At 45.5% G+C, this 15,090-nt stretch overlaps 1 protein-coding gene across 2 annotated transcripts in view; it reads left to right on the forward strand.

Annotated features, from left to right (window-relative positions):
- Positions 1 to 15,090, forward strand: part of znf407 (zinc finger protein 407) — a 565,952-nt gene that overhangs the window by 339,380 nt on the left and 211,482 nt on the right. For both annotated transcript variants that reach the window (XM_072466945.1, XM_072466946.1), the window contains exon 5: positions 13,699 to 13,865. In XM_072466945.1, the coding sequence (XP_072323046.1) occupies positions 13,699 to 13,865 (167 nt within the window). The remainder of the gene's footprint in view (positions 1 to 13,698; positions 13,866 to 15,090) is intronic.

Below are 15,090 nucleotides of genomic sequence, written 5' to 3' on the forward strand. Positions count from 1 at the left end.
GGGGCTGGTCACGTTGGGGTGATGGGGTTTCGGGTGTAGTGGGGTCAACTCACCTGTGGTGCCCGGTGTAGGTCGTTGACCTTCTTGGGGCACTGGAGGCTAGTCCTCCTGGTTACACTGCTGAGCTGACAGCCACTGCCACTTCATCCCAGGCGTCACTGACTGCCCTGTGGCTTACCCTCCAGGACCTTCGGGGGAACAGGACATCCCTCCTGGCCTCCACCGCATCTCGGAGCCTCCAAAGGTCCGCATCTCCAAATCTTGAGGCCGGTCATCTCAGCCCCATGGCTGCGAGCTAATTGGGGTTGGCTGTGCAAATTCTGTTTAAGTGCTGCTCGACCTTGTTAATCGGTGCCGGGCGAACGAGGCCCCAGCGAATCAACTGGCGCGCCTTCATGTGCGGCGTGAAGCCCATGGGTCCTCGTTAAATGGACCAATTAACGTTGAATCGTGTTGCCGGCCTCACTGGGCCAGGCGCCTGGAACCTCATGGCAACTCACGCTCACTACCACACTTAGAAATCTTTCCGGAGAATCGCGCCGATAGTGTAGTGGGTAACATATTAGAATGGATAGAGATTGGCTGGCTGATGGGAAGCAGAGAACAGGGAGAAATGGGTCTTTTTCTGCTTGGCAGGATGTGACGAGTGGTGTGCCACACGGATCAGTGCTGGGCCCCTCAGAATGTCACAATTTATGTAAAAGGGCTTGATGAGGGTAAAGGTGAAGTCTCCAGCGTCCCAGGTGACCTTTGAGGGGGGGGAGAGCTGACTGGTGGTGATTAAACTGAGGGACACCACACCTCAGGCGAGGGACAAGGTTGCGAAGGCGGGGCCTCCATGAATAACCTCAGCCGGGGTTTGAACCCTCGCTGCTGGCCTCGCTCTCCATCACAAACCAGCTGTCCAACCCACTGAGCTACACCGACAAGGTATGGTTGCCAAATTTATTGATGACACAAAGGTAGGAAATTAAATTGTAAAGAGGGCATAAGGAGGCTACAAAGCGATATAGATAGGTTAAGTGAGTGGGTAAAGATCTGGCAAATGGAGAGTAATGTTGTCCATTTTGGCAGGAAGAATGAAAAAGGAGCTTATTATCTAAACGGTGAGAGATTGCAGAGCTCTGAGATACAGATGGAGCTCTCTGGTGTCCTGGTCGATATTTATCCCTCAACCATCATCACTAAACAAAGGATCAGATTTTGTGGTGTTATCATTTTGCTGTTCGTGGGAGCTTGCTGTGTGCATGCTGGCTGCTGAGTTTCCTACATTACACCAGTGGATTCACTTCAAAAAATTCTTTATTGGCTGTGAGACACATTCGGATATTCTTTGGTGATTAATGACACTATATAAATGAAAGTTTTTTTTCTAGTCACAAAATTAACTTCCTATCCCATGCAGACCCTCTACACAGTTACAAATAGAAGGTAAAGTTGGGCTACGCCAACAACAGACAAACTGGATCACAGTGAGTCCAACAGCTGATTTTGCACCGCACCTGTTTTTAATTTCCATCGGCTTGTAAATGGTGTAATGGTATTGTCGCTGGACGAGTGATCAAGAGTCATGCTCTGGGGACCTGGGTCTGAATCCCACAATGGCAGATGGTGACATTTGAATTCAATAAAAAAAATCTGGAATTAAAAGTTTAAAGGGGACCATGTCACCATTGTCGGGGTGGCACAGTGGTTGGCTCTTCTGCCTCTCAATTCCAGGGTCCCAGGTTCAATTCCGGCCTCGGGTGACTGACTGTGCGGAGGCTGCACGTTCTCCCCGTGTGTGCATGGGTTTCCTCCGGGTGCTCCGATTTCCTCCCACAGTCGAAAGATGTGCAGGTTAGGTGGATTGGCCATGCTAAATTGCCCTTAGTATCAAAAAGGTTAGGTGGGTTGACTGCTTTACAGTGATATGGCGGAGGTGTGAGCTTAAGTAGGGTGCTCTTTCCAAGGACCGGTGCGGACATGATGGGCCGCATGGCTTCCTTCTGCACTGTAGGGATTCTATGATTGTTGTAAAAACCCATTTAGACACTAATATCTGGCCAACATGTGACTCCCGACCCACAGCAATGTGGTTGGCTCTTAAATCCCCTCAGGGATAGGAATAAATGCAGGCCCAGCCAGCGACACCCACATCACTCCCGTGAACTAATATAACAAAATTGGGAGAGCTGTAGCCACTGGATTCTCTGCGTCTGCTGTTTCAATCCATAAAATCGCAACAGTAAAATATATATAAGTATATTTAAAAAAGCACAGTCGTGTTTCATCTTGTATGTGACAGTGTGTGCACCATATCAGTACATTACATTAAAGTTACATTAAATCGAGAATGTCGTGATTTACAACACATGTGCTATCTCAGTCCAGTCATATGTACCCCCCAATCACCTGATTTACAGCATGCGTGTTGTATCTGTATTCTTCCTTTTAACCTTTCTAGTGGTGTGTGAGTAAAATCGTATCACGATTTGCCAGCCTTTGCTGCATAACCTTTTAACCCTTAGCAGAATAACTTCTCATTTTTCATGAGAAGTGCGGCCCTGTGTTCAGTTTTGATCCTCCAGCGCTGTTTGGTGTTGACTGCAGTCACTGAGTTACAGTAGATATGTAGCTGCTCTCAGCAGAGTTCTGCGCTCACCCAACCCAGAAAAGAACTGATTGATGCTTTATGATGACATTCATTAGCCTTTTGAGTAGGTCATTGGCAAGTATGAGGTGCAAGTATAAATTATGGATTTTTCAATGTATAAAACAAGCCCTTAAAAAAATGGAGTTTATGAGGTTTACTTGAGTGCCGCTTCGCTTTAATTGGATATTGTTGTTGGTGCCCGTGCATCACTTAAGGTGCAAATGTTCAAATGTTCCCCAAGATCCTGCAAACTAAGACACAAGTTGGCCTCCACTTTCCCGAAAAATAAGGAAGGCATTTGAGGTACAGCTGTTAGTGAAAATCTCTCTGCAAGCCAAGACAGGATGTCATTCTTTAGTAAAGGTGCAGTAACGGTCTAGTGAAGTAGCCAGATAGCAAAATCTGGGAAAAACTGCCAGGCAGATCGTTGTTTCGTAAGCAGCAGGCAAACAGTGTTTTATCTGACAGGCAGCGTGTAAATCTGTTCGCAGATGTCCAGATGTTTCGTTTCCAACAGTCACTATAATAATCTCCTTATTCTCTTCAGTTAGAGCGATAACATCATTTAGCAGAATGCAGACGGATGATGTTTTTGGACTGTGTAGTCAACGCAGAAGAAAATAAAAAATGGGAATGTTGGCCTATGATCAGTGATATTTAAATGATTTTTGTAATTGTGGGTTTTTTCCCCATTCATGATGGAGGTATTGTAACGTGTGCATCAACCGCAAAATTGGCAAAACATTTTCAACTGATTTTTACGGCTTTCAGCTTACCTTCTGTTGGACTACAGTCAGTTGGATGATTTTTATTTTAAAGTGGCAAAGAGCCTGTCATGCGCTGGGCTCGTGTTTTGTGTCGGAATTCTCCAGATGTACTGCATTATCTCCTGCACAAAGGCTTTAAAAACCACTGGCAACATAACATTGTGGGGAATTGGGAAGAGTCAGAAATGTTGTGCTATGTTTTAGAGAGTGAATTATAGAACAGCGCAGAGAGCCCATCGGTTCCTACTCTTTCCCCATATCTCTACAATTTCTGCTCCTTCAAGTATTTAACCAATTTCTCCCTTTAGGAAGACACTGTTCCCCCACCTTATCAGGCAGTGCATTCCAAATCCTAGCCATTAGCTGTGGGAAAAGCTTTTCCCCATTTTACCTCTGGTTGTTTTGCCAATCGCCTTTAAATCGTGTCCTCGGTTTGGCGATCCTTCACCCATCGGAAATGTTCACTTCGTGATTTTCAACCACCTCTATTAAATCTTCTCTTCGTCTTCCCTGTTCGAAGGTGAAAAACCCCAGCTTCTCCAGTCTATCCACCCAACTGTGATTCCTAATCTCTGGAAACATTCCAAGCTCATCCCTACCCTCGGCAAAGCCTTCATGCATGGTCTGTGTCGCCTTCCGTCTGTATCACTCAAGTTTGCAAACCTAGAGAAGTGGAATGAATATCTTGTTAACGTTGCTCTTTTAGGCTGTCTGTGCACATATCGATATAGCAGCCGACAGGGCTGACAAAGGGAGTATTAGGAACTGACTCCTACCCTAGGAGTAAAACTGGGTTCTATTGTAGCCGTGAGATTTAAATAAAAAATGTTAAAAAGAAATTTAGAGTACCCAATTCATTTCTTCCAATTAAGGGGCAATTTAGTGTGGCCAATCCACCTACCCTGCACATCTTTGGGTTGTGGGGGCGAAACCCACGCAAACACGGGGAGAATGTGCAAACTCCACACGGACAGTGACCCAGAGCCGGGATCGAACCTGGGACCTCGGCGCCGTGAGGCAGCAGGGCTAACCCACTGTGCCACCGTGCTGAGATTTTGACATTCAACACTAGAAAGGCGTGTTCCAATAATATTTCACTCGGTGACTCCAAAGATGTGCAGGTTAGGTGGTTTGGCCATGCTAAATTGCCCCCTTAGTGTCCAAAGATGTTTTGGTTGGGTTAAAAGGTTACTGGAATAGAGTGGGGGAGTGGGCTTGGGTGGAGTGCTCTTTCAGAGGGTCGGTGTAGACTTGCTGGGCCGAATGGCCTCCTTCTGCACTGTGGGGATTCTATGACTCCCTAGTTATCCTGGATTCCTACAGTACCAAAGGAGACCATTTGGCCTGTTATTCCTGTACTAACTCTTTGAAAGAGCAATGCAATTAGTCCCACTCCCCTACTCTTTCCCCATAGCCCTTCATATTTTTTTATTTTCAAATATTTATCCAATTCTTCTATTTTGAAAGTTATTATTGAATGTGCTTCCACCACCCTTTCAGGCAGCATATTTCGTATCACAACAACGTGCTACGTTCATTTTTTTAAACTCTTCATTTACTTCCTGCAATTTTGCTAATTACCTTAAATCTTTTGTCCACTGTTTACGAGCCCTTCCAACAATGAAAACAGTTTCTCATTATTTTCCCCATCAAAGCCCTTCACAGCTTTGAATACCTCTGTTAAATCTTCCCGTAATTGTAACAATATGTTAAGGAATACAAAGGGTTAACAATTTGATGTTAATACTTCTCACCACCTATATAGAGCACACCTCACAAGTACCAAGTACTCTAACAGTGCAGCACTCTCTCAGATCTGACCCTCTGACAGTGCAGCACTCCCTCAGTACTGACCCTCTGACAGTGCAGCACTCCTTCAGTAATGACCCTCTGACAGTGCAGCACCCCCTCAGTACTGACCCTCTGACAGTGCGGTCAGAGGGCGAGGATGAGCCGGCTCTTTGAGGGGGTAGAAGATGAGTGTGAATGTTGTGTGGGGGGGTGGCCGCAAATCACGTTCATATGTTTTGGTCCTGTGGGGCAGCACGGTAGCCTTGTGGATAGCACAAATGCTTCACAGCTCCAGGGTCCCAGGTTCGATTCCGGCTTGGGTCACTGTCTGTGCGGAGTCTGCACGTCCTCCCCGTGTGTGCGTGGGTTTCCTCCGGGTGCTCCGGTTTCCTCCCACAGTCCAAAGATGTGCAGGTTAGGTGGATTGGCCATGATAAATTGCCCTAAGTGTCCAAAATTGCCCTTAGTGTTGGGTGGGGTTACTGGGTTATGGGGTTAGGGTGGGGGTGTTGACTTTGGGTAGGGTGCTCTTTCCAAGAGCCGGTGCAGACTCGATGGGCCGAGTGGCCTCCTTCTGCACTGTAAATTCTATGAAAAGCTGGAGGATTACTGGAAGGTGGTTTTTAGATAATCTCTAAAGTGGTACACGTGAAACTGGACCCGGGCCCTCGGGAGGCCATATTCGGGGTGTCGGACCAGCCGGGGTTGGAAATGGGTGCGGAGGCGGATGTTGTAGCCTTCGCCTCGTTGATCGTGCGAAGGCGGATCCTGTTGGGATGGAGATCAACCTCTCCCCCCTGTGCCCTGACATGGCGGGGGGACCTGCTGGAATTCTTGACTCTTGAGAAGGTTAAGTTTGAACTGAGGAGAAGGATGGAGGGGTTCTACAATTCATGGGCATTATTCATTATGAACTTTCAAGAATTGGATAACATCGAATATTAAGGGGAAGGGGGAGAGGGACTGTGTGTGTTAATGGTGACAATGGGTGATTCCTGATTCCCTTTTGTTATTTGTTTATGTTAACATGCGGGCTGCTATTTGGGGGTTTGGTGGGAGGATGGGATTGTTATTGATATGGGGATTGACATTGCATTCGTTACTGATTATTGTTTATTGTTGGTGGGTGCAAATTTGGGAGAAAATGTGAAAAAGGAGAATAAAAATATTTTGAAAAAAAAACTTCTCACCACCAGATGGAGATAAGGAGCAGTCATATAAATATCATGTGACTCCTGGGATTCTGGGAGAAGGTGTTTAGGCATGAGAGAGATCAGTTGCATAGTGTAGAGTTCTGTAGTTAGAGATATCGTACAGTTTCATTTAATAACTTTTACCTTGGTACTTGTTCAAATCTTATTTAAGTAGTGTAAATAAATCAGCTTTGTTCATTTACTTAGCTTGATGTTCTTTGTTCAACACTACGTACTCAAGACGTCCTGATTTACAAAACAGAACATCACAGTAAACTTCTCTGTTCTAACGAGAACAATCCCGGCTTCTCCAGATTTTCCACATAACAGAACTGCATCCAGCCTATATTAATGACTTCATATGTTAACAGTTGTCAAGTATTTAATGTTTTCCATTGAATCTTTTACCTGTTACTGAAAGAAATAAAGTCTCTGAAACTCTAATATTGGTACCACCATCAATAATTTAGAGATATTACCATAGCAGTCTCTTTCTTCCTTCACTTGATGCCACTTCCAGCCCTAATTCCACTAAATGATCTTAATCATACAAAAGTAGAATTATCAGTTTTGATCTTGTTGTGTCAGCTGCGTTCCAGGTCCAACTTTGACCCAATAACTTTGCCCCTTGGGAGTTCCAATCTAGCATCGTGGACTCCGAGGGGGAGCAAGGGGTGACTACTCTCTGTACATTTAATCTCCAGCATGCCAAGGGGTGTCCTTCAGGGAGGGTGGGGTTGGGGGACTTGGGCTGGGCTGGAGAGGCTTTTGTCAGTGGTCTTTCCAGGGATGGGGGTTGTGTATCAGATCTTCCCTCTGTAGCCTTGAAAACCTTTAAACTCTCTCCCAGCAGATCTAGTTCAAAGATCTGTTAGATCCCTTTGATGTGTTGGAAGCCTTTTGAAGTGCTTTTATCACAGTCAATTTCATTCCTCTTTAACCTTTCCAAGCCTCTGAGCTTGCTGAGAAACCATAGTCCATTACCACGTACACGCCTCCTGATTGACTGATCCAGGATTCCTTTGATATTTCAACGGAAGGATTAGCTTTGTTTGTTTTTGTAGCTCTTCACAGTCCATTCATTCTGAAGTGCTTCCTCTTTTGAGCAGGTGTTGTTTCTAAGGGCCTGGTTTAGCACAGTGGGCTAAACAGCTGACCGGAATGCAGAACCAGGCCAGCAGCGCTTCCCGTACCGGCCTCCCCGAACAGGCGCCGGAATGTGGTGACTTGGGGCTTTTCACATTAACTTCATTGAAGCCTACTTGTGACAATAAGTGATTATTATTATTATCAACGCAGTTTTTTGTAAAGTAACTTTTTCTTTGTTCTGAAGTGCTTCCTAGAAAGAGCATGCATTGTTTCCAACCAAAGTTTTTTCATAAAAGCATTTTCTTTGTTCTGAATTCCTTCCTTGACAGACAAGTGCTCTGTCTGACTGTTTATAGAAAGACCAGGTACTCTGTCTGAGTGCTTCCTCCTGCCACCTTGGCAGTGCCAACTTGGTAGTACCAGGTTGGAGCCAGCAGACAAGGAACAACTTCAGAACAGAGGAAATACCAGCAGAAAAAAAGCACTCAGAAATAGCTTGGAACTGTCAATCAAGAGGCTTGTAAAAGGTAATGGACCGTGAAATTGAATGTAAACAATGCAGCTCAAAGCTTTTGGGATTCTCAGCAAGGCCAGAGGCTTCAAAAAGTTAAAGGGGAATGTAATTGAATGTGAAAATAGAATGTGAAATGTTTCCAATATATCAAAAGGAAGACTTTTACCTTCATCTGACAGATTTTTGAGTTTACCATGCTGGGAGAGACATCAAAGATTTGAAGGCTGCAGAGGGAAGACGTTCACCTTCACCTGACAGATGATTAAACTCTCTCCCAGTATATCAATTTCAACGGTTTTCAAGGCTAGAGCAAGACTTACCACACGACCCCCATTCAGGGAAAGCCCCCTGACTTAAGCCACTCCAGCCCAAGTCTTCTTTGATTCCCACCTCTCCTGAAGGTGACCTCCCCACCCCAAAAAGACCTTCCTTGGCACTGTTGCCTTCTTTACTTTGGGGTGAACCACAAGCTGTTTCTTATATTGACCAAATGACCACACAACCAATATGTTAGCTCAAAAACACAGTTTATTAATAACACAAGACTTGTATCTCTATGCAATAACACACGCGGGTCCGTACTAAACTACACCTAACGACTAAGATGACCTTTACTTAACTTTGAGTGACCGGCACTGTGCGAGATAAGGCCTTTATCCGGGTCCACGTGGTCGGTTTGGAAGTGGTTGGGTTCGTCTCAGCTGGGCTCGTCCTTCAGGAATGTTCGCGGGTCCTTCAACTTGGTTGTTCTGCTGCAGTTGGTTGCGCACAGGCCGGTCCCAAAAGAGATCGATCTCTAGTGCGGAGGGCTTTTTATCTTTCGTCTCTTTCGCGCCTTTTGGGCGGTCCTTACTCCGGGTCCAATGGATCGATAGGATTCTCGATCACCCTCATCGATCTCAGCCAATTAGGGGGTGGATACCTCGATAGCTGGGCGGGTCCTAGCTATCATTGGCCCAGGGACGTAGCCCTTTCCAGATATTGGCGCCGGTTAGTCTGCTACTGTTGTAACTCCTTGATTCAAAGTCTATTGTCCTGGGGGAAATGGTGATCGACTCTTAATGGATACAAGTTTCAGCCAAGTCAGGTTTCTTTGCGCAATACACAGAGGCTGTGTACCTGTCTGTGTCCTAAATTGACCACAATTCCCATGGTCCTTTGCAGGTGGCCATTTTACATGGCTACAGCACCCTGGAAGCAAGTGTAGAGAGGGTACTCACCCCCTTGCTTCTTCTCGATCCCCTAGTGCCTGATCCCTGCTTTTAGGGGGGGGGGGGGGTAGCGGGGGGGGGTTGCTGTGGAGAAGCACTAGTAGGCCACAGCATTCCACTTCAATTTCTCCCATGAGACTGACGTGGATGCTAATGGGAACACACAATGGGTTTGATGGGCGGCGAGAATTCGGTTTTGGGTCTCACACCCGATTCAACGGACCAGCGGAAATCCTGGCAAGGGCTAACGGCCCTGGAAAATGCCCCCCCCCCCCAGTTTAGCTTGGGTTAATACAGTTCCTGAATAAAACAAAAGCTGCAACAGAAATGGAATCAGAATACTGTTGTTTTCTCTTTTGATTGCATCTCGTTTTACAAAAGCACTTGCTGTCAGATTTACTTAAAAACCATTGAAATGTGTTCACTTCTTGAAATAAGAACAGAGAAATTTCCTGATGTTCACTATGGCACTGTTTCCTTTGATACTGAAGGAAGCATTTCACCTCTTCAAAGAACTCTCACTCAATCCATCTCTGCTTGCAGCTCCTATCGCCCCTCTCCTACCTTCCTTTTCCTGCAACTCCATAAATGTGGTGCCACCTCCTATTTTCATGTCATGTCATATTTGAATCTCTCCAATATAGTCCCATCCTTTGGAATGAGAAGCTGAGAACACAGTTTAAAGGGGAAACCAGTGCAAGCTCTAACTACAGTCACAAATGACATGTGATTGATGACAGCAGTTGAGCACTCGCTGAAAATAAAACCCATGGAAGAAGGCCCAACAGCGTTCAAGAAGCTCAACACCACCCGGGGCAAAGCAGTCTGGCTGATCGACAATCTAGCTACCAATTCGCTCCATCTGCCACACATTATGTAGGATGCACTGCAGCAACTTGGCAAGCCTCCTTCTACAGCACCTTGCAAACCAGCCTCCTCTACACCGAGAAGGACAATAGGGCATCGGGCGCATGGGTGCAACAACCTGCAAGTTTCGTTTTGAGCCACGCACCATCCTGACTAGGAACTATATCGCCGCTCCTTCACTGTCGCTGGGTCAGATTCCTGGAACTGCCTTCCTAATAGTTCCGGGTGCACCTACACCACATGGGCCTCAGTGTTTCAAGCAGGCAGCTCACCACCGCCACCTCAAGGACAATTTAGGGATCAGCAATAAATGCTGGTCTCACCAGTGGCACTCGGATCCCATGAAAAAAGGGAGTGTTGTTTGAAATTGGTCTAATCCCGGCGGCAGCCGAGACAAAATATTGAAATTGTATACATGACCTATTATTGACCGCAGAGAGATCAGAAGTAGTCAGTTAACCTAAGCATCACCGGAGTGACCAGGAATCTGAAAGCCAATAGCTAAGGGCATTATTATACACGGAAGGTCATTTTTGTAACTTGAGGGAGCAATCGTTACCTTCCAGCTCAAAAATGGCAATCGATATTTGTTTTATTTTACCCTTAGAGTCAATTTGTTTCGAAATCTGAAAGATTTCACCCATTTACCTCGGGCCACAGCCTGTCGTCTGTCACATCAGTGGCTGGTAGTTTTAGTGCCTCCTGACATGAATCATTGATAATGTGTCCATGCGCGTGTAGATATAATTGGTTTCTTAGTTGGAAGCGAGACGTTAGCTAAATGTACAGAATAAGTCCAGAACCGAATTGTTGAATAGTTTGCTGGGGTTTTTTTTCCCATTCATTACAATGTAATTTTGTAATTGTGTTACCATGGCAGATGCTGGGGAAACAGAACTTTACAATATGTAATCCGGAGACCATTTCTTTTCACGCGTTATTTTCGGCGACTTTGAATAGCCGTGTAATCTTTTGCTGACATAGGTTCTTTGCTGCAGCCTCTTGTGTTTTTCACATGGGAGTTTTCTCGCTTTCCTTTCTGCCTCCTTATATGCCCCAGTGGGGAATTTCTGTATTTGGAGCAGGAGGAATCAGGACTGTGTAGGATAATCTGCACGAAGCAGAAGGTCCATTCCTGTCCGTCATTATTCCAATGTGAACTTCCACATTCTATCCCTCATAAACCTGACATCCAAAGCTACGCTGTCCGTTTGTTAACCTGCACCAAGTCTTGCACCCCCCCTCTCCCTGTACTCACTGACCTACACTGCCCCCCCCCCCGGTCAAGCAACACCTTGGATTTAATAACTCCAATCCTTGTTTTCAAATCCCTCCATGAGTCTCCTCTCCGTATCTCTGTAATGTCCTCCAGTCCCACAAGCCCTCCCAAGATAATTATGCTCCTCGAATTCTGGCCTCTTGGGCATTCCTGATTTTAGTCACTCCACCATTGGTGACTGCGCATTCAGTTACCTAGGACCCTAGTGCTGCTTATTTCCTCCCTCAACCTCCCTACTTCACTTCCTCTTTTAAGACACTCCTTAAAACCTACCTCTTTCATCAAATTTTTGGACATCGGACCTAATATCTCCTTATGTTGCTCAGTGTCGTGTTTTGTTCTATGACACTCCTGTGAATCATCTCGGAACATTCAATTAGGTTCAAGGCGCTATATAAATGTAAGCTGCTGTTTGTATATCTCCCTTGTGATTATCAAAAGATTTTGTGAGGTGATCTTTGTCCCTCAGGTTGAGTTCAATCCTGTGTAGTTAATATGAATTCTTTGGCATTTGCTCTCCTTTTTGTTGTAGGACTTGCTGTGTTCCTCCGTATCATAGACAGCTTTAATGTTGGGGTTGGCAGGATTTTGTACCAATGACTGTGAAGACAAAGGGTAAAAGTGCAAATATTGGAAATGTTCAACAGACCAGTTCAAGAGAAAGGAAGGCTTAACATCGAACCTTGAGAACACTGTGCTATCTTATTCTTATGCTGATCAACCTGAAATTTCAGGTTTTCATATATAATATTGATAGATGGGAGTTTATTTAACTAGCTGATCTTTTACAAGATAGCTTAAGTGCCCATTTCTCTGCAGGTAGCTGGGCAGAATGTTTACTTCGTCTGTGCCAGTGCTGAACAGACAGAAGCATTGCATTCAGCAACACTACCGGGTACGGAATGCTATACACCTCATCTTTTCCAGATTTATTTGTATTTTATACAAATTAACATGTTTTACATGTTTCTTCAGCCTATTAAATCTCAGAGGGACATGGCAACCTATCTAGCAAGAGCACCAGATTAATCAGTGTCTCTTACCGCATGGTGTCCAGTCCGTTGAGTTTTGCCTCATCATCGTCCAAGCACATGGAAATGGGATACAATCCCACAGGGATTGTAATTCCAGCCTTTGTACCTAAACCATGAAGGCATGTGTCTCGGCAGTGGTCGGAGTACAGAGATTATTGAACCAGGCAGGAAGGGTATTTGGTTTCTTGACAAAATTTGCTCTTGAAGAATTTTGACAAAATGATGATAATCTTTATTAGTGTCACAAGCAGGCTGACATTAACACTGCAATGAAGTTACTGTGAAAAGCCCCTAGTCGCCACACTCCGGCGCCTGTTCGGGTACACAGAGGGAGAATTCAGAATGTCCAATTCACCCAACAAGCACGTCTTTCGGGACTTGTGGGAGGAAACCGGAGCGCCCGGAGGAAACCCACGCGGACACAGGGAGAACGTGCAGACTCCGCACAGACAGTGACCCAAGCTGGGAAACGAACCTGGGACCCTGGCGCTGTGAAGCAACAATGCTAACCACTGTGCTACCGTGCCGCCCAAATGAAGAGTGTCATGAACAAAGAAGATCACCCTCTTGTCTCAGTATTACTGGTTGTATTCACGGAAAAGGCTGGAAACCCTCGGATGTAGGACAAATTGGATCCAGATCTCGTTTGTGCCCTTCTCTATACGAACTTTTAACAGCAGTTTAACGTATGGATAAGGATATGTATTCATGTTGGGACTCTCTGACTAATTATTTTAATTCATTGGTTAGATTTTAATACATATTTTAATTAAAGATGGGATTCAGTGATAGGACAATTTTCTTTATTTTTATTGGTATTACTCATATATATATATATATAACTTTTAAGCAAAGGAACAATTGTACCCACAATGAACTTCCATACGGACAATAAATTGAATTGAATTTTGGCTACATTTCACACTGGCATGATTGGTTGAGTAACCTTGTGTGGATGGCTTTTCATTTAGCCTTTGCTCTGACAGCATGCGCCCTGGATAAGTGAGGGGCCTGTACAGGTGAAATCTATTCTCACATTTGCCTTGGGGTAACTGGACTGTAACAGAGTTTTTCAAACCCTTTGGGTCCAACCGCAGAGCAGAGAATAAATGGATGAAGTGCTGGGTCTCGACAGAAAAATCAATGCCTGGTTATATAGACGTGACAGGCCCAGCCTGCAACCCTGTCTGCACAAAGTCTCTACAGTTGCTGCACTTCATTTTTTTAGAACGCTGTGGCAGTATTATGTGCGTGCGATGTTTTTTTTTTCTCCCCTCGCTCCTTATGTTTTATATCCCTCCTTTTTTTTTTGCAACAGGAAATTTGTGTGCGAAATTTGTGACCGGACTTTCACAGAGAAGTGGGCCCTGACGAATCACAAGAAGCTGCACATGGGCCAGAAGCCATTCAAGTGCACTTGGTTGACGTGTCACTATTCATTCCTCACAGCATCTGCCATGCGAGATCACTTCAGGACTCACACAGGTTTGCTCCTTTAACAGGCTGGGGGGGAAAAAAAGCAGTTGTTAAATCTGTAAGCATTGCCCGTTTCGCAAAGGGGAATTCGAGTGGGCTTTGAATTCATTCGAGCTCATTCATGCCACCGTTTCGTTTGCTCCGCTGACAACAACTTGCCTTTAATTTAGTGAAAACAAGCCAAAATTCTTCACAGGAGAATTCTCGGGCATAATTTACCAGCCAGCCACACGAGGAGTAATCAGGCAAATGGCCGAAGGTTTAGTCAAAGAGGTAGGTTTTAAGGACTGCCGTAAAGAAGCAGAGAGAGAGACACAGAGAGGTTTTAAGGAATGAATTCCAGATCTTCGGGCCTGGACAATTGAAGGCACGGCTGCCAACAGCGGAGCAATAGAAATCAGGGACATGCAAGTGGTCAGAATTGAGAAAGTGCAGGAATCCCAGAAGGTTGTAGGGCCGGAGAAGGGTCACAGAGATAGAGGGCGAGTGGAGGGATTTGAACACCAGAATGAGAAGGACCGAGTGCCAGTTTAGGTCAGTGAGCACAGGAATGATGGGCGAATGGGACTTGGTGTGAGTCAGGATGCGGCAGGATACATTTGAACGTGCTCAAGTTTGCAACGGGGAACATCTTGGCAGCTAATCCCAAGAATGCTATTCGCAACAACTTTCTGCAGCATTGCAGTGACATTGCAGAATCTGCCTTGTTTACATCGACAGAGCAGATTCCACAGCATGGGATCACCCCAAAAGCAGCTCTCTTCTTAAATATTGACGTGCAGAGTTGTTTTTAGTTTTTTGCTGTTTGCGAAATTGTTTCTGTCCCCCTCAGTGGCTGAAGATAAGACATAACAAGCTCGCAGGAAAAAACACATTCCTTGTCTGTAAAGGAGACTGCTTCACTCAGCTCTGTCTGTGGTAGAAACAAGGGGAGAGAGACCTCCAGTGCCCAGGATTGTTACCAAGAGTGATCCTTCTTCCAGAAGTCCCATTCTCCTGTCCCGCTCCCATCCACATCCCCCACCCAGGGAACGAGCATCACCAAGAGGCCCACCCGCCCTCATCCTTGGCCTGATCTTCTTGTCAATTCTGGACCTCCGGTGGGTGAATTGCCGACAGCTATCAATGTTCCCTCAGTGATGCTGAGGGCAATAAAGAGTTGCCCGCCTCTGATTGGCAGGCTGCTCTCGGAGAGTTGGACTTCCACCCCTCGGGACTTTGGTCCCAAGGAAGG

The sequence above is a fragment of the Scyliorhinus torazame genome, chromosome 11 (assembly GCF_047496885.1).
Source record: "Scyliorhinus torazame isolate Kashiwa2021f chromosome 11, sScyTor2.1, whole genome shotgun sequence".
Taxonomy (NCBI): Eukaryota; Metazoa; Chordata; class Chondrichthyes; order Carcharhiniformes; family Scyliorhinidae; genus Scyliorhinus; species Scyliorhinus torazame.